This window comes from Lithobates pipiens, unplaced genomic scaffold (assembly GCF_037356315.1).
Source record: "Lithobates pipiens isolate NorthernLeopardFrog02 unplaced genomic scaffold, aLitPip1_a1.2 Scaffold_18, whole genome shotgun sequence".
NCBI classification, from domain to species: Eukaryota; Metazoa; Chordata; class Amphibia; order Anura; family Ranidae; genus Lithobates; species Lithobates pipiens.
The window spans coordinates 366,566,191-366,589,875 of record NW_027507758.1 but is presented as its reverse complement, the minus strand read 5'-3'; the positions used below and the strand labels follow the sequence as shown (position 1 = coordinate 366,589,875).

Genomic DNA, 23,685 nt, shown 5'->3' with positions numbered 1-23,685 from the left:
GTAATATGCAAGGCAATATAGCAACCTGGAGGCTTTCTGTACACAGATGGCGTACGGAATGCCCCCCAGATATGCCATTTCCTGCTTGTGTGATTAGCGGACTGATTTTCACAGAAGTCTGCACAAAGTTTCAAATCATATTTTGGGCATTCTCTGCAACAAACATTTCTGTTTTGGTGAGATACTCCCAAAAGTTTAATCACATCCAAAGGGGTTCAGACCCTGCCACTTTCCTCACTAGAACCCTGCGAGTACAGCAGTTGATAATTACAGTCACTTCTTTTCACATTCACTTTGCACATGGACAACCACAAACAAACAGCTATGTTATTTTTTTTTTTTAAAGTTACTGTTTAACCGCTTCAGCTCTGGAAAATGTTACCCCCTTCCTGACCACAGCACTTTTTACAATTTGGCACTGCTTCGTTTTAACTGACAATTGCGCAGCCGTTCAACGCTGTACTCAAAGGAAATTTGCGTCCTTTTTTCACAAATAGAGCTGTCTTTTGGTGGTATTTGATCACCTGTATGGTTTTTATTTTTTTGCGCTATAAACAAAAAAAGAGGGACAATTTAGAAAAAAAACAAAATTTTTTACATTTTGCTATAATAAATACCCCCAAAAGTTAAAAAACAAAAAACAAAGCGGTTATATATGTGTTCCCTCAGCATGTTCTAACTGTGTGGGGATGACTAGGATAGGAGCCATATCGTTTTTCCTACTTCGTAGGAAGAAACGATATGGCTAGTCTCCTTCAACAGTAAAGGGATTTGTGTGTTTGTGCATGGCCAGCGACGATCGTGCACACTGGCCATGCGCAGCACGTGTGTGCCCCCGGCGGCCAAAAACAGGTAGGACATACCCCCTTTGGAATTTTGCCCAGGAGAGCCATTGTGCCGCAGTATATCTGCGTGACAAGGTCGGCAAGTGCTTAAAGAAAATCTATGGTCGCAGCATACACTTTCCTTTTTTGACATCAATATTGTAACAGCAATACAAACAATACTTTTTTGGACAATCAAATTGAAGCTTCCTTGAAAAATATATTTTCACTATGTGAGTGCCGCATTTCTACTGGCATCTCTTTCCACAACGTCCTGTAGTCTCTAGATGCTTTGCAGCTTCTCTTCTGCTGTTCAATTTAAATTTCTAAGGAGTATATGTTCCATGGTACCTTGATGTCTGCAAGCTGTGATTCCTCTACTGACTTGACCTCCTAAAACTCCTCCTCTGAGTACCTCTGTAGTTCAGAAGACAGGCTCTTTGCCCTTGTACACACGGTCAGAGAATCCATCAGAATGTGTCCTATCGGACCGTGTTGTCGGATAATCCGACTGTGTGTGGTATGCATCGGACTAATTCCGTCTGAATATCCGTCGGACCCAATTTTCCAACATGTTGGAAATATTTCCCGACCAACTGGGCCGATCGGACATACTCCGATCATGTGTAGAGAATTTTGATCGGACCAAGTGCCACGCATGCTCAGATCAAATTCCTACATCAAAGCTATTGGCTACTAGTCCCATCGTTACGTCATCACGTTCTGAATGATCGGATTTTTCGACAACTTAGTCCAACCGTGTGTATGCAACAGTTTTCGGACAAGATCCGACAGGCAAAATCCGACGGACAAAATCCGACGGATTTGGTTGGCAGAATGTCCGACCGTGTGTACAGGGGCTTAGAAATGTGTGACACAGCAATGCCTACTCACAGGTCATAATGAATATATGTCACAGAATACAAGGAAGTAAATGTGTGGGGATTGATCTACAAAGTGGAAATTCATATATGGTTCATATTTTTACCATAGATAAGATGTAATTCTGCAAACTTGGTTGTGGGTTGCAAATTTTTTTTGCAAAGATAATCCCTGTAATGAATTAACATTGGGGATTCATATTAAATAAGATTCCATTTTGATTTCTTTTATTCAGAAATACGTTTATTCAGCTATGGCCCTTCAGCAGGGGACAACAAAGCAACAAAACGCCTCAGTGACTTTGTTTCTCCTTTGATTAATGTCCCTGTTGGTTTTCCATTTGACTCCGCATTTTATAACAACCTATATGTAAGTATGAATTCTATTGTAAGATGTATTTATGAAAGCTAACAACTGTTTAATTACCTATCATATGTATGTATCTATTTAACTCAAGCCATATAAGATAATGTTAAGATGTGATCATTTTCTTTGTGTTTTCCAGTTCACAGATAACGGTGTTATTGTTTTTCAACGCAACATATATGACCGCACCTATGCACTGAGTTATCCTTACATGACCTTCGAAAACAATGACCCATATACACCCCCAATTCTAGCTGCCTTCTGGGCTGATGTTGATGTCTCTGGTTTCGGGGATATCTTTTATCAGGTAATGTCATGTAGGCTATTGGACAGTTACAAAATGATTCAATACTCTTTGAAAGGTCAGTTCACCGAAAAGTGATATTTATTTATTGGTAGAGCATGGCTGAGTAAACTGTAGGCTTTTTTATTCATCTTGGATTCTCCAATAGAGAGATCTTCCTGCCATATTTCCAGCTCTGATCCTTGATTGTCCCCACCCACCTTTGACCTTTCTAGTATCTCTTTTAGTATTTCTCCTATTATTAAATACATGAAAAAATCTAACAGACTGGGACCCCTCATAATGGTTACAGCAGGTATGAAGACCCAAGAATAAAAAACACAGAGGGCAAACAATAGAAAACCCAAGGCATAGAAAAAAATGTCAGGTGATTTAACCCTCCAGCATCTAGCAATTAACCATCAATATTAGACAAACAGTTTATTGTTATTTTAAAAGGATAATACAATGAAGAACAAAGGTAGCATACCATATCTCCACCGAAGGGTAATCCAGATGTATACTGCAGGGAGAATATAAGGGTACAGGAAGAAAAAACTGTAGTAGCAGAAGGGAGACATTCCATGTAATTGAGTAAGTCATAGTAATCTTGAGGGATGGGAAAGAACAAATGTACCATGAATCTCTATTTATTATTGAAATATCATATTCTCCAAGGGACAAGATAAGAAGAAGAAATTATAGATAAAGAGGCAAGGCAAGAGAGAGTGCAGAGCAGGGATAGGGCGTAGGTCTGTAAGTAGAAGTTGGCAGTGGATCCCGTGCTGTCGTGGGGGATGTCAGGAGGAACCTCTAGTGACAGCAGAAGTGCTAAAAAAGACAGTGATATAAAAGCAGATATGAAAGCAGTAAGAAAATGGATGGGGTCACAACAATGGACTTCAGCGAAGATCTTCCTAAAAGTAACCACAGAAAAAAAGAAAAAAGTTCAAGTGAATTGGAAACCAATTCCTGAACAAATAGATTGTAGAGAAGAAACAACATAGCCCCAAAGCTTTAGGGTGGGGGGGGGGGGCATGCCCACCAGATATGAAGAAGAGAAGCCATGGGAGGCTTGACAAAGCCAACAAGAATCCAGGTAAGATGGGAAATTTGGGTGCACAGCCTCTAACTCTTTAGTAATTAACCCCATCTATCTTATGATTTGCAAGAGAGATGCCAAAGAAAAGTATAATTAACAGATATTTGTCACTCATAATCTTGCTCTCCCTTTATGTCACTCTCTCCAAAATTGCTCACAGGTCTTCTGTTTGAGGGTTTTGTCTAATTGACTTCACTTGAATAATATAACTGTTAACTTCCATGGCACCTAGAAGGCAGGTCTCATGTCATGTCAAATGGAATGTTGTATGCCTATTGAACTGCCACTGGGGTTCTTTAAACAATTTTGTAAATTAATAATGAGTTTTGTCTGGCAAGTGAAGCAACCTTGCCTGGCTTATTCTATCTTACACAGAAATAAAATGAACAAAGGCCTGGGCCTCCCTGACAATAACCTATATTACAAATCAATGGCAATGGTGCTAATTCACAATTGGTACCATAATACAGGGTATTAAACTCTGGGTGTCCTTAGAAAAGACAACAGCAGGACAAAACTTAGCAGGAGTGCCATGGATACCAGCAAAGCAGCAGGGTCTATCAAGCTGAACATCACCACTCATATCAACCACGCTTATGGTTATGGGACAAACTGAACATTACTGGAGACACACATCAACTTTAGCCCCTTTTCAGGGAATATCCTTAGTTCCCACCAGTAGAGGATATAGGATTTTTCAGAACTTGGAGCAGAGAAGGGAATGTGGGCTGCAATTAGCTGGCCCCCTCAGGCGGTATGCTCAGAGCAGTTACCCCAAAATTTGGTTGAAGTTAGAAGCTGATTGGTTTCTGTGCACAGCTGCAACAGATTTTGCACTGTCCAGTTTTAGTAAATCAACCCCTGTCTAATGCTTAGTGCTGTCGCAACAAAGTTATGGCCCTTGATACACCTACATGCTCATTCTGTCTACTACTGATGGCATCAAAGTGCATATGATGTAGTGCGTGTTATTTCTGCTCATATTATGACATCACATAAAATAAAAACAGAATATAAAAAAAGGAATGTTGTATGATTAAAATAGTTTACATAAAATATTTTTATGAGTCTACCATTAGGATAAAATGTTAATATATATATATATATACACACATACATGTACTTTTCTAATTATTGTATGACATTTTTACTCTCTTATCACAGGCTTATGACTTCCAGTCCTCCAATGTGAATACAACATTTAAAGAATCATTAGAAAGCATGGTTGCTGCATATTTTAACTTTACTCAGTTTAAAGCTGTATGGGCTCTCAAAATAACATGGGACAATGTTCCTCCATTCAAGTCCGAGATTTATAACTCAAACGCTTATTGGAGCACCCAAGTCAACAATGTGAGTGTTACACTGTGCCAGTGATTATTCATACTGTACCTTATCTCAGCTCTTGTACCTTTGATATTATTATTCTAAAAGCAAAGTGGCTTTTTTAAAACCTTGCTTGAAAGGCGTATCAGGTGTTATTGTCAGTGCACATCTAAATATGAATCTAGTAGCCCCATATAATACAAAATCCAAAGTGCAGTTAGTACTTAAAAACAGCAAACAGATCTTTGATTGCTTGTTATGGTTTTTAACCACTTCAGCCCCAAGCCTATTTTTGTCATTTTTTGCTTACAGGTTAAAATCAGTTTTTTTTGCTAGAAAATTACTTAGAACCCCAAAATAATATATATATATATATATATATATATATATATATATATTTAGCAAAGACCCTAGATAATAACATAACGGTCATTACAATATTTATTGTCACATGGTACTTGCACAGTAATCTTTGAAATGCAACTTTTTTTGGAAAAGATACACTTTTTTAAATAAAAAAATAAGAAAACAGTAAAGTTAACCCAAGTTATTTTTCATATTGTAAATAGATACCTAACATGTTACACTTTTAAATTGCACACGCTCGTGGAATGACGACAATCTATGGTAGGCAACATTTTTTTTTAATGGTTATCTGTTCAGAATTAGAGAGAAGGTAGAATTTTCTAGAATCATTGCACTCCCTCTAACGATGGCGGAAATACCTCACATGTGTTATTTGAACACTGTTTACATTAGTGGATGCCACTTGCACATGCATTTTCATTGGTGAGCGAGCTCACGGGGACGAGGGTGCTTTAAAATTTCTTTCTTTTTTTTCTTATTTATTTTATAACTTTTTATTTAACACTGTCCCTTTAAAAAAAACAAAAAACATCTGATCACTTTTATTACTGTCACAAGGGATGTAAACATAGGTAGTGACGGGTACTCTTTAGGAGGTATCAGGAGTCTAAAAGACCCAAAACACCTCCTTTGCACTTCAAAGTATTCAAAACGCTGTGACGTTACTTACTTACCGTGTTTATACATCGGAGACCTGATTGAAGCCTTTGGGACTCCACACAGCAGGCAGACGTGCCGAATGGGAGACCCAGGCAGAGCGGCAGAAGGCTGTGGGAGGGGGGGCATCCCCCCCGCTCCTTATTTTAACTGCCGAGCAAGCCATTAGCCGTATTGGTTGTTATCAAGAGCTAGCCAACTGCTAGCTCTAAAAAAACAGTACCAAGTACCAGTACCAGGCATCACCCCAATATAACCACTAACAAATGAAGTACAGGTACAATATTTTGTGTGAAGTGATTAATCTAGCACAATACAAAACAAAACGTAAAAAAGGAACAGCTTAAGTCCACTTTAACTTTTTGTAAAAAGTAGTCAATTTTTATTATAATGCAACATGCAGAAAGCAAAGAAGAATAAAGTGTCAATTCACACTATTGCAGTGACCAATGTTATACTGCACAGTTCCCCATTAGGGCACAAGTAAAGCAATTGTATCCTATTCAGACCGCAAAATCCTGGAGCTGTGTGATATGGTAAAAGCAATAGGAGCTGCATTATACAATTAACAATTATACATAATGGAATCCAGCACTACAGTAATGGATACACAATAAGCACATCCAGAACAATTAATATTTTTCTCTTTGGTTTTCCTTTTAGACAAACACTTTCCAAGTTGTCTTGGTTACTGATGGAATATATTCGTTTGCACTAATCCTGTTTGATGATGGAGGAATGAAGTGGATCTTCAACTCTCTTTCCACATTGCATCTGCCAAAAATGGGTTATCACAGGTAAAGACTTTCAGTAGAGTACCTTGCTCTTCCTCTTCTTTCAGCCTATCCTTTACCTTCCACAGCAGTATTGGTAACTGCATGTAAATATGACAAACACGTTTAGAACCATTCTCTCTTTCTAGTGGTATCCCTAGTGCACGTAATGTCAACAACTTCCCAGCTTTCAATGATCCACAGACAGACAAATCTGTAAGCATCAAGCAGAGATACCGTCCAGATCAGTACATCGGCTACAACACAGGTGAGAAGACGAAACATCGCTCAGGTAAAATGTTGTAAGTTTAACAGATACCGTATTTATTTCTATCATTTTACCTTACTTTTCAAGGTAAAAAGGGAAGATGGGCATATCGTCTAGACAGCAACAATCAGAGCACCGTCAATTCAAGGCTACAATGTCTGCAGTGGTATTATAAAGAGGAAATTCCTTATTGGCTCTCCAGCACATCTCCATGTCCATGTACTTACGATCAGGCAACTTTGGACTCCTCTTTCACTAATGGATTTAACATTTTGTACTATGGCTTTGATATCAAGAAGGCATCTGGTAAGGTTTAATACTTGCATTTTAATTTGGAACACTGCTCAAATCAATGGATAATAATGCAAATTGCTGCATGTGTGTCTTATATTAAAATTACATTAAGGTTATGACTACTATGTGTAGATAATAAAACTGCATACTATGTGTCCTAGTGTTCATCAGTTACCCATTATGATATTTAAAATCAAGCTTTATACAGATATCAGTGCAGAAAATGAAAATTGCAAGGCACAGAATATTGCAATACCCCATAGCAATATGTCTATCTTAACATCAGATAAGTTCCTTGCATGCAGAAGTTGGATGCAGTTATACTTGTTTAATGGGGAAAACTCACATTTATCAAGTACCAACCTAAATTAAAGGTATAGGATGAGTCACAATACAGGGGACTGTAAAGAAATGTTAGGTATTAGGAAGATCTTTTTGTGGTTAATAGTCTCTGCATCACTGGAGTCCCTCTGCACTGAGTATACAGTTGTGCCATAAATATTTATACATTCTCAGACTTATTCATTGTTGTCCACATAACTTTCTGAAAGGATGGTGGCCATTTAATTATTATACACTGTATCTATTTAATAGCATATTCATACACATTCTAATGGACAACTTATAGCATATTCATGCATTTGCTAAAGCACATTAATGTAACCAGTTTAACTTATTTCTATTAATTTGTCTGTTTCAGAACAATACTCAACAGTACAAAATATGTTCCCCTCCAGAAATGGGTCAGGGAGTAGATGTTACTATAGTAGTAAGAGTGGAGCCCTTGTTTACGGTGAAAAGGAGCGATACCTCCCAACTCCATGGACCTCCTTTAACACCTTCAAATATAACCAAACAGCTTATAGTAACTACTCCTGGAATACAGCTCTTTCTCCTCAAATACAACTATATAAAGGTATTGAATTATATAATCATAAAATTAAACCATTTTCCACAACTAATTTACAAATTAATTGTTCAAATAAACACTGTATCTTTTTTTCAGTTGAGGAGATTGACCCCTACAACACTTGTTGCATATATTCCGAATCCACTTACCTGTGTAACCTTTACAGACAGAAAAGACCTCTAGATTATTGTGACAACTATATCCCTCCACAACTAGGTATGTAGAAAATCGGATTTCTTAAAACTCTAGTGCCTATATTATAAACAAAAAAATAAATAAAGGCAAATCCTTTTACTATAGATATAGATATAGATATAGATGTACAAAGAAAAGTGATAAAATAATAGACTTTTGGCATCTGATTTTAAGAAAATATAAACAATCTTTATTTATTTTTTTATAAATGTTGGGATTCTAAAAACATATTTTTACCACTAAAGTACCTCCACAACATCTATGGGGTTGACTTACTAAAACTGGAGAGTGCAAAATCAGGTACAGCTGTGCATAGAAACCAATCAGCTTACAGTTATTTTTTTATTTTTGTCAAAGCTTATATGAAGAAGCTGAAGTTAGACACTAATTGGAAACCATGCACTGTTGCACCGGATTTTGCACTCTCCAGTTTTAGTAAATCCACCCCTATGTGTCCAAAAAACAACACCAAAGACACAATTATTTTTCTGGAAATTCACCATTATTCTTTCACCATTTATCACCTTCAGGCAGTCTGTGATATTGAGATGGTCTCCACCCATAACAGGATTAGATTATCTTTCTTATTGCGGGGGGAAAAAAAACATGAAATTATCCCAACACATAAATCATTATAAGTAAATCATTCACCATATAGCTTGTTTTAACTCCACCCATAATGGGATCGTTCTATCCTTCCTACTGTAAAAATAAAATACATGATCAAATCATCACATTCTTGTGGCAGGGATGACGGGTGTATGCAAATAGCAGTGGTTACTGGTAATTACCAATTGGCCACCACTATTCGCATACACCTGTCATCCCAACTGTGAGAATCTGCCATTTCATGCCTCTGGAATCTGGTGTATATACGTAATCACCCTTGTTAAGGACCTAAAGCAGGGATATGCAGTTAGCAGACCTCCAGCTATTGCTAAACTACAAGGTCCATCATGTCTCTGCCTCTGAGTTTCATGCTTGTGACTGTCAGAGTCCTGCTATGCCTCATGGGACTTGTAGTTCTGCAACAGCTGGAGGTCCGCAATTGCATATCCCTGACCTAAAGCATCTTTGGTGTGGGTTACAACCCCACCAAATCATTTGTATTCAAACAAAGGGATCATTGTCACTCTTCCACATATTACCAAGTAGCAGACATCAGTTTGCAGTGTTTGTATGTCTACTTAGTAACTTACATAATTGTAAATATACAGTATACTATATACTAAAAGACTAAATAAACAATTAAAATAATCTGCATAAACATTAGATTAGAATTACTTCAGTCAAGTCTGTACGAAAAACGAGAAATAGCCTGCTTCAGCATGATAGCCAGACAACAAACATTCTAGTGGTAGGTCAGAAGTGTCAGGCTTGATGGTTCTTCCTGCAAATTAATAAACTGAAATAATACAAATAATCGTTCATGGCTTAAACTGACATTTCCACAAGGATTGTATAAAATATCAGTACCAAGTGCATATTAAAGTTGAACTTTACGCAGAAAATTACATTCTGCTACATCGCTTCAGGCAGGTCCCTTTTGCAGGTATGCAAAGCCGCATTCAGTGTGAACGAGGGCTTATTGTCTAAGCCTAATTGAACAAGCTGAAGTTAGAAGATTATTAGTTACTATGCAAATTTGAACCAGATTCTGTGTGTGCCCATTTTTGTAAATCCCCCTCATTGTCTCACCCTGCTTTGCACATGTTCAGTTGCACTCTATTTATAGCAATCTGCTAACAATCAGAGCCACTAGAGGCCAATCTGCTGACAGCTATTTACAGCTGCTCAGGGGCTCTGGGCTTTGGAAAAATGGCAGCCTCCAACAAGAAGAAGCAGGAACAATACTGGATGCAATTTACAGCACACTAATTTTGGTAGCATCATTATTATTGTGGAATGTATCCTCCTTGCTAAAGAACATTATTTTTTATCAAGTTGTTATGGGTAAAGTTTTGCATTAAAGCTTTTAGGTTTTATTTGCTTCCAAAGAAGATATACACAGTTTTAAAGAAAGTTATAAATATTTTTTTTTTCTATTTTTACTGGAAGGATTTTTCTATGGGGACCCTCATATTAACACTCTGGATGGTTTGAGCTATACATTTAATGGTCTGGGTGAATTTATTTTGACCAACGCAAAGGATGAAAATGACACAGTTGTCTTCAGACTTCAAGGACGCACGGCCCGCGCTGGCAATGGAACCAGCTATGCAACCAACTTTGTGGCATTGGCAGCTTCCACATCCTACGGTGACCAGGTAATGATCACAGGAAGAAAATATACAAAGGCTTTGTTTAATAACCCCTGTAAACTGATTATTAAACTTTGCATTTCAGATTCAATGGAGCTTAAAGAATGCTAATGAAACCACAGTGAGCTACAATGGGACCGTCATTGAACTCTCAGGTGGGTAAAATGAGTTTCAAACTTTCCTTTTTTATGGGTGATTGTTCAGCTCACACTTTTGTAGTCTTGGAAAAGGAAGTGAATGAAGATGCATCTAACATCATCTGAACATAACAACCTATGATTTTTGGGGTGAAAAAGATACCATGGTGATATATTTACATAGACATGGCAAAGCTGGGATTGTAACAAAAAAAGTAGTATTAAACCCAAACATTTATTATTATTATATACTGTATTAGTCTGCTTTTTATGCTCTGCCATTTATTTTCATCTGTTTATCCAGCAAGTAAGTCTATTTTTCAATGTCCTTTATCAGAGCAAGTTGTCTAGCAAAAGTGGCAGAGGGTAGAACAAAACACTTAACATGACAGAGGTGCCTTTAGTGATCAGCTTTTATTCATTCATGTAAGACTTTTATCCCTAAAGAAAAAGAAAACTGTTGCTTTAACTGATTCTAAAGCGCTAGCTGGAGTTCAGCTTTAGTCTTAGTAAAGTCCATCTAACTCTGCTAGTACAACTAACACTACCAACTACTGCATTCAAAGTTTAGTAAACTGCAATATACAGACATACCCCACTTTTAAGTACACAATGGGGTTTATTTACTAAAGCTGGAAAATGCAAAATCCGGCTCACTTCTGCACAGAAACCAATGATCTTCCAGGTTATATTACCAAAGCTTAATTGAACAATCTGGGGTTAGAAGCTCATTGGTTTCTATGCAGAAGTAGCCTGATTTTGCATTTTCCAGCTTTAGTAAATAAACCCCATTGTGTACATAAAAGTGGGGTATGCCTGTACAACACATTTTTGTTTTTGGGTTTAATGCCACCACAAATAGTAAATTAGCTTTTAAGCCTCTTAGTTTCACAATGGCAGCACTCTTGTACACAGCCATATGACGGTTGCCCTTAGTAAAACTTTTTTCTGTGCAATTATTATATATTTATAATTCTGGAAATTAAATAAAGATAGACAGTGTAATCAACAATTTCATATGGCATATTGCAAGGTGTTCTCCATTGTGTGGATGTGAGAAGGATACATCGTAATGCAATGTGGATGTCATGAGGCTGATTTACTGAAGGATTTTATAATCTTCACAAATATTCAAAATTATGTAAATATTTACATCAGTTATCCAATCAAATGAAAAGCAAATTCCTGTTTACCTATATTATTTGCACATGATTGGTTATTCAGAGAGAACAGGAATTTGCATTTCACACGGTTGTATAATTCAAATAAATAGTCACACAATTTACTGAGCTAAAATGATCAACTCCTTTAGTAAATTAGCCTCTACCTCTCTTTTACTGGTTTTGAAAAAATGCCACCTAATACGAACCATTTTCATTTGAAGATTCTTATAATTTTTCACTATGTAAATGCAATACTGTATTTTTATGGTTCACTGATACATTATGGGGTTGTTGTTTTATTTTTAGACAATCTTACTTACATCAACAATGTGGGATTTGGAAGGACAAAAACTGGGGAAGCGAAAGTTCTGTTTGACAATGGCATCTCTGTTTCTTGTTCTGCTAACCTGGGCATCTTGAGTTTTGGGGTGACATTACAATCAACATATCAAAACAGGACGGAAGGTCTCCTCGGTAAGTGACTTGTGTTGATATGAAGCATCTAATATATATGTCCACATCAGGTCAGTGCAGAATATTGGGTCAAGAGTACAATATCTAAATATTTAATGTGTTAGTTAAAGTGCATGTAACACTAATAGTGATGATCCAAACGCCCCTCAGTTCGGCTCACACCAGAACTCCCTAACATGTAAAAAGTTCAGACCCAAGCCGTGAACTATATGGCACCCAAACTTGAAATATCAAAAGTCCTAATTTTAAAGGCTTATATTCAAGTTATTGGATATTAAAAGGGTATGAGTTTTTTTTTTTTACAGGAACTGTGATTTTAATGATGCTTAAAGTGCAACAACAATTAAAAATTCCTTTTAAATATAGTACCTAGAGGGTCCCCTTAGTCTGCATGTAACGTGGTGCATCTGTAACGTGTATGGAACCTGCTTCAACAAAATTGCCCCCTGCCCCAAAGCACCCCCCATGTTGAGGGCATGTGCCTTGGTATGGTTTGGGGGGCACTTTCTTGCCCCCCCTTTCCTGGCCTGCCAGATTGCCTGCTTGGATAAGGGTTTGGTGTGGATTTTGGGGGGCACCCCACAAGGTTGTTTTTTTTTTTTACATTTTAAAATGGGGTTCCCCTTAAAATCTATACCAGACCCAAGCTCCTTAAACCATCAGCTATTCAATATGCCCTGATCGGGCAAAGCTTTACCGAATCAGGGCTTAGTGAAGCACGCAGTGCATTGTGGGGCAAATGGCAGGCAAACATCCTCCTGAGCACCCCCAAAATTCAGGTGTTTGCCAAACTGACAAATAAGCAATGTTCGGACTGAAGTTATGCTCAGTCCAGACTGCTCGCCCAACACTAAATAGTGACAAATAAGCAATGTTCAGACTGAAGTTATGCTCAGTCCAAACTGCTCGCCCAACACTACACACTAACAATTAAATTCTTTTACTTGGTCTATACCACTGAGAATGTTTTCGTATAGCTTTCCAATAAGCACAAAATTTACATGTGATTTTGTCAGATATCTTGTGACCTAATAAATGTCCATGCTCTTTGCCTATACTCAAGGAGGTGTTATAGAGAGGACTGTTTTTCTTGTAATCCATCAGAATTTAAGTAGGCAGGGCTGACACCACGTGTTTAGTAATTTAGAACCGTGCTGTCATGTCAAAGAGAAAAGTTGGAATATAATATGGTATATTGCTGGCACATCTACAGTCATTTTTCTGTACTTGCAGCGTGGAAATTTGTACACAGGGCTTTTTTTCAGCAGGAACTAGGGGAAACTCAGTTCCACCACCTCTGGCTCAGGTCTTCTGCTCCCTGCTCACCACTATCACTTGGTAACACTGAAGTCCAGCTTCTGGGTTTACACGTGATAGCTTATCTCCCAGCAGCTCCCACAGGTCAGATCTCCTGCGTAGATCCCACTGAGTGCTGGACAGGGACAAGGGAGATACAGAACAGGTGCCCAGGCTTCAGTGCAGTCATGGGCAGGAGAGGGTGCGTGGTAGGCTGCACCCTAGGTGGTCACCATTTTTTCCCTGGTGACCTATTGTTGACGCTCCTACTGCATGATCTCCCTTGCAAGTGACTGTTGGATAGTATGCTGGGAGGTATTACAGCCGGATAGGTGCTTCAGCTTAATATTGCAAAAAAGGTAAGACATATGACAGATGGTGGAGCTTTTAAAAAGAGGGAGAAGATGAGGGCAGTGGAGGGAGAGGTTGTATGCAGAGGGAAGAGCTACTAGTTGATGCCATTTGGCAGGTATGTGTGTGTGTGGCAGGCATGGTGGAGTTCCTGTACCCTTTCTCTGAGAAAAAAAAGCCCTGTTTGTACATATTCCATAAATGTACTTTTCTTTTTTTTTTTCTTTTTTTTTGACCCTGTTTTGTAAAAAATACACTGGTTGTCCTTTTACATCTACTTTTAGAATGGCTAATTGACTGGCTGTCTTTTATATCGGTGCCTTCTGAGTCACACATTAGAAAACAAGCATGCATTCAGTAAAGTCAGAACTCACGATCTCTATAAGTGTTCAGGGTCAGTGACTAAGAGAATTTTAAAGTCAGACAGCTAGCAGTAATCACAGCCTATGATTTTCTCTTAAAGGGATTGTAAAGGGAATTATTATTTTTTTTTTTAAATAACAAACATGTTATACTTACCTTCACTGTGCAGCTCGTTTTGCACAGAGTGGCCCTGAACCTGCTCTTCTGGGGTTCCTCGGCGGCTGTCTCGGCTTCCCCTCGCAAGCATTTCTCACATTCATGCGAGCTCCCTCGCATGATGAGAAGCATTTGCGGGCGTGCTCCCATGATACAGCCGGTGGCTACAGCCGGTGGCTATAGCCACTCACTGTATCACTCGGCCCTGCTCCGGCTGTACCGCATCATTGGATGTGATTGACAGCAGTGCGAGCCTATGGCTGTGCTGCTTTCAGTCTATCCACTTCAGCCAAACAACGGCCATGCTGAGCGGCGAAGAGGATGTCGGGGATAAGCAAGGGACTTTTGAGGGGTCAGGTAAGTAAAACGGGGGGGGGGGCTGGGGGCGCCGGCATAGAATGCATTAAGGTGAAAAAACGTTTACCTTTACAACCCCTTTAACACAATTTTTTGTTTTCTTTAACTGGGACGAAAAGGGGAATAGTAGCCCCCAGCAATTTATTCTAGTTTGCACATACAGGCAGACATTACAGTTCAATTCATGTTGTCATTTAGGGCTTTTTGACAAGTAACTACACAATGGGGTTGATTTATTAAAACGAGGGTGCAAAATTTGGTGCAGCTCTGCATGGTAGTCCATCAGCTTCTAACTTCAGCTTGTTCAAGTAAGCTTTGACAATAAAACCTGGAAGCTGATTGGTTTTCTATATAGAGCTGCACCAGTTTTTTCACTCTCCAGTTTTAGTAAATCAAATGTTACTGCTTTCATTGATAAGGAGGTAACTATTCAATCTTCCTACACACTGGCGAAATCTACTTATTGCTGTATAACTTGAAACAAAGGACACACCAGGGGGAACAAACTTTATTGTTGTTGCCTTGTTGTTTCATGATTTGTCAAATATATATTTACCTCTTCTTTTTTATTTCAGGGGTATTAAATGGAAATCCAAATGATGACTTCCTGACTGCTTATGGCTACACATTGCCATATAATGACAATAGAAAGCCAAACGACTCACAGATCTTCGACTTTGGCATGACATGTAAGAGAATATTTAATTGTCATAACTGTTTGCTCTACGCAGAAGGTGGCACTGAAGTGAAAGGAATGCCAGTACAATACTTCCCTGCCATCAGAATACACTGATCAGCACTGCAGGCTATAGCCTGTAGCATTGCTTGAGTGGCTAAACATTTGAAAGGACAGTTCTATATAAATCAACAAATTCTGTTCAGCCACAGTGCCCATGCATAGATCACAAATGTTCTGTTCTCTGCTGAATTGTCAGAGGTTTGATCCATGCATGGCCAGCTGAACGGAGTCACTGGCCCTGGCTATTATTGCCTAAGTAATATAGACATAATTGGTCATTGACATCATCCACTATCTTTTTCTCTTTGTTTGCAAATCAGCTGCGAGCCTTAGATCTGTCATTAGGTAACGGTTATGAGAACAGGTGGATCGGCATGCTTTTATTTGAATTAAGATGGATTTACCTCATGGGATATTTTTTTTTTCTTTTTTTTACAAAGGACTCAGAATGTGTGGTGGGTTTAATTGCTTTTAATATTTTTTGTGAATGAGTAGGGATAGTATTAACTCTTTCTCATTCGCATGGGGGAGGCAATATCTGGATTCAGTATCTGACATTTCTGGATTTCAATAATCAACCCCTAGGTCAAGGTGTGGGGAAGAGGCCCTTTGTGTGGGGTACCCCCTTAAAATCCAAAACAGGCCATTATCAAGGATAGATTTGAGAAGACCACACAATTGTTGTTAACTTTTTCCTAATTCTTGCTGTAGAATGTAGAACAGCAATAGTGATAGCTAAGAAAGTAAAAAATGCCAGGAAGTTAAATTGTTCCTATGAACGTATTTTTTTAATATTTTATTTGTTAAAAAACAAAATGGCAAGAGACCACCAAAGGTCCACTCAAAATACATAGCAGACCTGCAGGGGTTTAGTATATACATTGAGGGATCTGTGTGGTGTTTTTTACAAGTAAAGCCAAGTTGATAGGGAGCTATTTTTTACTGGAAATTTAAACAACAGTTTTTATCTTTAAGTTTTGCTCTAATACACTGTTTACATTATACAGGTTTGTCACTTCATAGACAAGTTTAAAGTGGTTCTAAAACCGGAAGGTTTTTTACCTTAATGCATTCTATAAAAAAAGAAAACATTTATGTTACTTTAAGACCTACCTCTGGCTTGTTTTTCAAAAGAATGAGGCATTATTCCTGACCCCTGCAAAAAGGTATTTAACTACTTAAGCCCAGACCAATTTGCAGTCGAAGGACCAGGCCCCTGCGCCGCTTTAACTGACAATTGCGCAGTCATGCGACGTGGCTACCAAACAAAATTGGCAACAAAATGAATAAAAAAGATGAGGGAGCTAAGCTATGAGGATCAATTGCATAGATTGTTATTCACTCTGAAAAAGATGTGCTTAACCACTTCAGCCCTGGAAGGTTTTACCCCCTTCATGACCTGGGCATTTTTGCAATTCTGCACTGCATCCCTTTAACTGACAATTGTGGCGCTGTACCCAAACAAAATTGGCGCCCTTTTTTTCTCCACAAATAGAGCTTTCTTTTGGTGGTATTTGATCACCTCTGCTGTTTTTATTTTTGCACTATAAACAAAAATAGAGCGACAATTATGAAAAAAATTCAATATTTTTTACTTTTTGCTATAATAAATATCCCCAAAAATATATAAAAAAACATTATTTTTTCCTCAGTTCAGGCCGATACATATTCTTCTACATATTTTTGTTAAAAAAAATTGCAATTAGCGATTATTGATTGGTTTGCGCAAAAGCCATTGCGTTTACAAAATAGGGGATAGTTTTATTGCATTTTTATTATTATTTTTTTTTTACTAGTAATGGATCAGCGATTTTTATTGTGACTGCAACATTATGGCGGACACATCAGACATTTTTGACACATTTTTGGGACCATTAAATGCACTGATTCCTGTGTAAATGACACTGGCAGTGAAGGAGTTAACCACTAGGGGCCGTGTAGGTTGTTATGTATGACATTATGTGTTTCTTTTTATTGTAGGGGGCGTGGCCTGGCATGTGACCTCACTGATCGTCCTTCCCTATAAAAGGGAACAGACGATCAGTGACAGCCACACTAGGAAGCATAGGGAGAGGTTTGTTTACACAGACCTCTCCTCGTTCTTCAGCTCTGTGACCCGATTGCGGGACACCAGCAGCAATCGGGTCCACTGGTCCCGCGGCCAAAGTCACGGAGCTCAGGACTGGCCTCATCAGTGCCCATCAGTGAAGGAGAAAACTTACTTACTTACAAAGTTTTGTAACTGAAACAAAAAAACAAAAAAATGTTTTTTCTAAATTTTGGGACTTTTTTATTTGTTTAGCAGAAAATAAAAATCCCAAAAGTGATTAAATACCAGCAAAAGAAAGCTCTATTTGTGGGAACAAACTGATAAGAAATGTAGTTTGGGTACGGTGTAGCATGACCGCATAATTGTCATTCAAAGTGCAACAGCGCTGAAAGCTGAAAATTGGTCTGGACAGGAAGGTGTATAAGTGCCCGGTATTGAAGTGGTTAATTAATTTTTTTTTTTTTTTTACCACTAGAAAACCTGGCTGGTGATACAGTGTGGAACAAAATATAATTATAATCTGTAATATTGTGATTGCCAGAGAGTAATTAAAGCAGATTGAGGTGTGATAAGAGTATAGCTGTAATTTGTATATTTTCTAATAGATTATTTACATGCATATTTGATTTTTTTTAGGGAAAACAACACCCAAAGATACGATATTCCTATACAACACAACTATGGAAGAAACCTGGTACACTTACAACAACAATAGTTTTGTACCAATGTTCCTTGATGATCTGCTTTTGTCCAGTGACCCTGCATTTCTCCAGAAAGCAAACAGCACTTGTGGTGGAAATACAGACTGTCTCTATGATATTCTGAGCACTGGAGACTTCGCTATAGGGTCCGCCACTATGACTAGTAATTCTGTATACAGTGAGAGGAGATCTCAGATGGGTAAGTGTAAAAATCAAGCAAGCCTCAGGAGAAAGTTTCTTTACTTTAATTTCCAAAAGATACAGATGGGAGGTAACTGTCAGACTACATAATTCACAGCAACAACATGGTTTATTAAAACCCTGCTGCCTCCCATGCTCACATCAGATTCTGAAAGCATGAATGTGCTAGTGACACAAAGGCATTAACAAACAGGTACAGAGACACAGAGAAGCCAGCACTTTAGACCATATGTTGCATCAATCCAGTGACAAAATCATTATAGTCATGGGCGTAACAATAAGTGTCACAATTGCAACCCTGCGCATGCTCCAGAGGGCCCGTGCAGCCTCCCTGTAATATCAGCATACCCCCCCCCCCCCCCAATTAAGCAAAATCCTGGAGCCTTGCTTGGATCCAGGTTGTGTACTGTAGCCAGATTCCACTTTGCCTTCCAAACCCCTACACTCTCATTGGCTTGGGCAGGGTGCTGGGTCTTGGGAGGGGCTATGGGGCTTCCTGAAAAAAAATGCTTGGTGACCTATCATTATTTAGAGATTACCCAACATGTTTTTGTCAAGAAGAAAATATACGGAGCTAGGGAGGGGGGGATTATTGCGGTGCCTAATAATAATGGGAAATAACAATGAACAAAATTGCAGACAATTAAGTACAGTACATAGTTTAAAAAAATTAAACATTGGTTCTTTATTTGAAGAAATAGTCATAAAAATATGTATTGTCAGAATTAATTCACAGCAATACACAGTACATTTGATAAAATAGTTGTCCCATCAATATGGTATAGTCGAAATTTAATCGCTGGTCAAAAGAGTCCCAACATGTTTCACCATTACCATGGCTTCTTCAGAGGAACCATTTTTTTGACCCAAAGGGAGACGAACAATAACTATAAATAATAACAAATAAACAAACAATTATTGTACAAGTTATAATTAATTGAATACCGCCTGGTCCTTAACCAAGGTAAGTATATAAATCAGCAATCGATATTAAAGGTAGGCAGATGTAAAGTGAGATTAAATTTGGTAGAAAAGTATTATACTTAAGTACATACCCCTGGCTCATCCACAAGCCCACAATTGATGAAACGCTCTCGAGGGGAGGAAAAGGGCATCCAATCCTATATATCACCGATGGTGACTGCAGGGGGTAGAGGAGAGACCGATCAACACAATTTTTATAAGAGGATTGGATATACAAATAATGGTATATGCGGGGGAAATTTATACCTCGTACATACCAAATAAAGGGTTAATGTAGGAGTACTACATATAACAGGAACGCCAGAGGTTTAGGAAAGTTTGGGGTGGGATGGACACACTGTCAGGCAGCCTAAATGCACACAAAAATACAAAGAAGCACAAAAGACATAGCCATAATGAAGGGGGCCAATTATAAATAACTGTGCAAAAATTGGAATTAGACTATAAATTAAAAAAATTGTCTATAAATGAACTCACCTAAACCCAGATAGGGAATTCTATGCATGTTCAATAACCAAAGACAATGGTTTATATCCAACATGGAAGCCTAGCCTGAACAGTGGCTACACAGTAAGCATTATGCTTAATAATAGAGCCCCTATTAATGCAAAAGAAAGAGATGTATATAATCAGAAAACTATGGTGAACCGACAACTGGGAAGGCTGAAAAGGTGTGGATCAAAGTCAGCCTGAACCTAATAACTAACCTTATTTCCGTGTGCTTAACAAGACGGTGTCCCCCAAGAGCCAGCAACCAGCCTATGGCTGGAGGGTCTTATATACCCCCCACTTTATCAGCGCTCAAACATAGACGCCGGCAGCGAGTGACGTCAACATCACACTGCACATGCGCCAAACGTGGGCACTGACGGAGAGCGGACCCCTCCCTAGCTCCATATATTTTCTTCTTGACAAAAACATGTTGGATAATCTCTAAATAACGATAGGTCACCAAGAATTTTTTTCAGGAAGCCCCATAGCACCTCCCAAGACCCAGCAAATGTAAGACCTTGTGTGACAGTCTATGACCATCTCAAAAAGTACTAGACCAACAATGCCCAAGCCATAATAAAGTGGTTAAAAGTTGAATTGTTTTTTATATTAGTGCATTCCCTGCATTAAGACAAAAAAAAACACCTCAGTAAGTTTCCATCACCTAAACAGTTACATGACTTCTCCACCGATCCAGCGCTGTCCTCTCTGCAGAAACACTACTCCCTCTTCCTATTCTCACAGGAGACTCTGAGAGCAATGGGACCCGTAAGCCCCTTCTGCTGTCTGTCAAATCCTCTAATGAAGGGGGGAAGCATAGTTGAGCCAAAACAGAGGAAGGGCTATCAATCCAGAAAGCTGTGGACAGGACTAGTTGTGGCCAGGTGTCTATTGACAAGCTACAGGTTTCTGAATCAGCAATGATAATACTGATAGCCACTTTTTTTCATCCCACTGTAGTATAAGCAAATATGGGTCCCTATGTTAGGACTTTGTACAAAAAATCAAGGGTGGATATACTTATAATTAAGTGCTGAAGAACTTTTTATAGGAAGCCATCCATAGTCCTTCAATGTAGTTTATACACTCACGCCCTATATCCTCAATCTGTATAAACACAAGCGCTTGTACACATCCATAGTCCTATTTAAAAAAAAAAAAAAGGAAGGGGTGAAATTAGTGAAAGACATGGTACTTGTATAAATCCTTTAACTATAATTGATCATAATGCTAACAATATTTTGTACTTCAGTTGTGTGTTTTTTTATTTTTTATTTATAGCCATTTTTCCTCCAAATATCTCTGGCCCTGCAACTATCATGAGCTCCTTGGGTGAACAAGTCCTGATTAGCTTCTCGGCTGCAGACTCTGTGTTCAGTCTGGAAACAGAATCCAGTGACCTCATCATTTCAGGTATGACATCCTTATACTCATTAATAATTCTCTTACAGCCTTTTGACATTACTAGACATATTATACTGGATGTGTGTACACTAAATCCATAGCGATTACTATCATAATGGCCTAATGACGTCTGTTACAATGGTCACTTGTCACACCATTCCATCAAAGAAAGCAGCTCTGGTGGACTTCATTGGTAGACTCAGCAGGTACTTTGCAGCAGTGTTAATTTTGTCAATGAAAATTGTTTCATCATCATTTTTGTCAACTGTATGTTTTCAGTAGTGAAAAATAAATTAAATAAAAATTTGATTAGAAAACTATGAATTTTATTTTTCGGTAACAAACAAAAACTGAATGAAAATGTGAGGGAGGGATGTTTACCCACCTGCACGTCCACTTTCCTTGGAGCTCCACTTCTCTGTTAAAGGCCCAGCCCCCTGATTCTATTGACTAGCTGTACTGGCTGAGAGACTCAGGCCCCGTCAATCTGTTCCCTTTCCTATGCAGTTCCACACATTACCCTCATTCATGCTATCTCTTTGGCACCCTCTGCTGGCCTTTTTTTTTATCGGCAACACAATTCTATCCTCGGTCTATAATAATAGCACATAAACATGTATTGCACTACTACATAAGAATAAGTATGGGGCATCTACTAAGTACTAAGCTGCTGAAAGAAAAGAAAAATGCTGTTAATTTTTTTTGTAATATTTAACATTGGTAATATATTTAGATAATATGTGCAAAGGCATTACAGCCAATAGAGTTTACAGTTTGTTTTTTGTTTATTTTAAAGTTGCATTTCTGTTTGTCAAAAAGCTATACTTTTGTTTGTTTATGAAACTTGGTTTTATACATCACAATGGTTAAATCTGTGTCTGTAGTGCATGTTCAAACCTTAATTCCATAAATAATAACACATTATTAGATTCTTACTCCTGGAGTAAGTAATGAAGTTTAGCAATTCTAGAGACTCTAGACTACAACTAAAACAATTCAGATGACTAAAATATGGCTAAAACAAAAATGGCATGTTAGTCAAAAGACTTAATAAAACTGAATCAAGATCTGATGTCAAAATGAACACTGCTTTGCACAGGGACTAGGAGAGAACTGTAAGTACATATGCACGGCTGCAGCGTATATTTGTTCAATGGGAGGCCATAGTTCTACTTTAACTATCACTTCCTATGATTCTCTGATTGAGTTGGGGACTTTCTCCATCAGTACATGGAAGTTGGCCAATTATAGTCTTCAGCTGCAAACTCACTATACTGAATATTTTTTGTATATTACTGTACAGAGCCTATGGTATTAATTGAACTATTGTACTGCCCTGTGAAATTATCTACATGTTTGCATTAAGCCATGATACACTGCCACTGATTTAATACAGCTGTGGCAATATGTAGTTAATTTGTTGTGTATGATATAGGACAGTCAATCAGGACTGAGGACATATGTGCAGAGTAGGGATGACCTGAACACCCTCTTGTTCAGTTTGCAGCAGAACATGTGAACAGGCAAAAAAATTGGCAGAACACACAAACACCATTAAAGTCTATGAGACACGAACATGAATAATCAAAAGTGCTAATTTTAAAGGCTTATATGCAAGTTATTGTCATAAAAAGTGTTTGGGGATTCGGGTCCTGCCCCAGAGGACATGTATCAATGCAAAAAAACTTTTAAAGACTGAAGTTTTTTCAGGTGCAGTGATTTTTTTAATGCTTAAAGTGAAACAATAAAAATGAAATATTCCTTTAAATATTGCTCCTGGGGGTTTCTTTAGTATGCCTCTAAAGTGGCACATTTTTCCTGTGTTTAGAACAGTACCACAACAAAATTACATTTTTTAAAGGAAAAATTGTCATTAAAACTGATTGCGGCTGTAATGAATTGTCAGATCTCTGCGGCTCCCCAGTCCATAATATTTAAAGTAATATTTAATTTTTATTGTTTCACTTTAAGCATTAAAAAACACTGCTCCCGAAAAGAACAGCCATTTAAAATAAAAAATTGCATTCATAGCCTGGGGCGGAACCCGGGTCCCCATATACTTTTTATGACAATAACTTGCATAAAAGCCTTTAAAATTATCACTTTTGATTTTTCATGTTAGTGTCCCAAGACTTTATCAAGGTTCTGGCAGCTTTCGAATTTGCCGCAAACACTGCATATTGTTTGCCATTCGGCAAACAGGCGAACACCTGATGTTTGCGTCAAACTTACGTTCGACGCAAACATCAGGCTCATCTCGAGTGCACAGCTTTTGCAGCTAAATATTACTGTCATATTTGAGCCCAAAGG

The 23,685-nt window shown here is 38.2% G+C and overlaps 1 protein-coding gene across 1 annotated transcript in view; it reads left to right on the top strand.

The window, feature by feature from the left end:
• Positions 1 to 23,685, top strand: part of LOC143986725 (uncharacterized) — a 147,150-nt gene that overhangs the window by 117,589 nt on the left and 5,876 nt on the right. Inside the window, 14 exon segments of the mRNA XM_077485132.1 lie at positions 1,942 to 2,075; positions 2,212 to 2,379; positions 4,622 to 4,810; positions 6,470 to 6,603; positions 6,729 to 6,847; positions 6,935 to 7,153; positions 7,842 to 8,057; positions 8,148 to 8,267; positions 10,305 to 10,513; positions 10,593 to 10,662; positions 12,114 to 12,281; positions 15,380 to 15,493; positions 18,230 to 18,493; positions 21,253 to 21,384. Of these exon segments, the coding sequence (XP_077341258.1) occupies positions 1,942 to 2,075; positions 2,212 to 2,379; positions 4,622 to 4,810; positions 6,470 to 6,603; positions 6,729 to 6,847; positions 6,935 to 7,153; positions 7,842 to 8,057; positions 8,148 to 8,267; positions 10,305 to 10,513; positions 10,593 to 10,662; positions 12,114 to 12,281; positions 15,380 to 15,493; positions 18,230 to 18,493; positions 21,253 to 21,384 (2,256 nt within the window).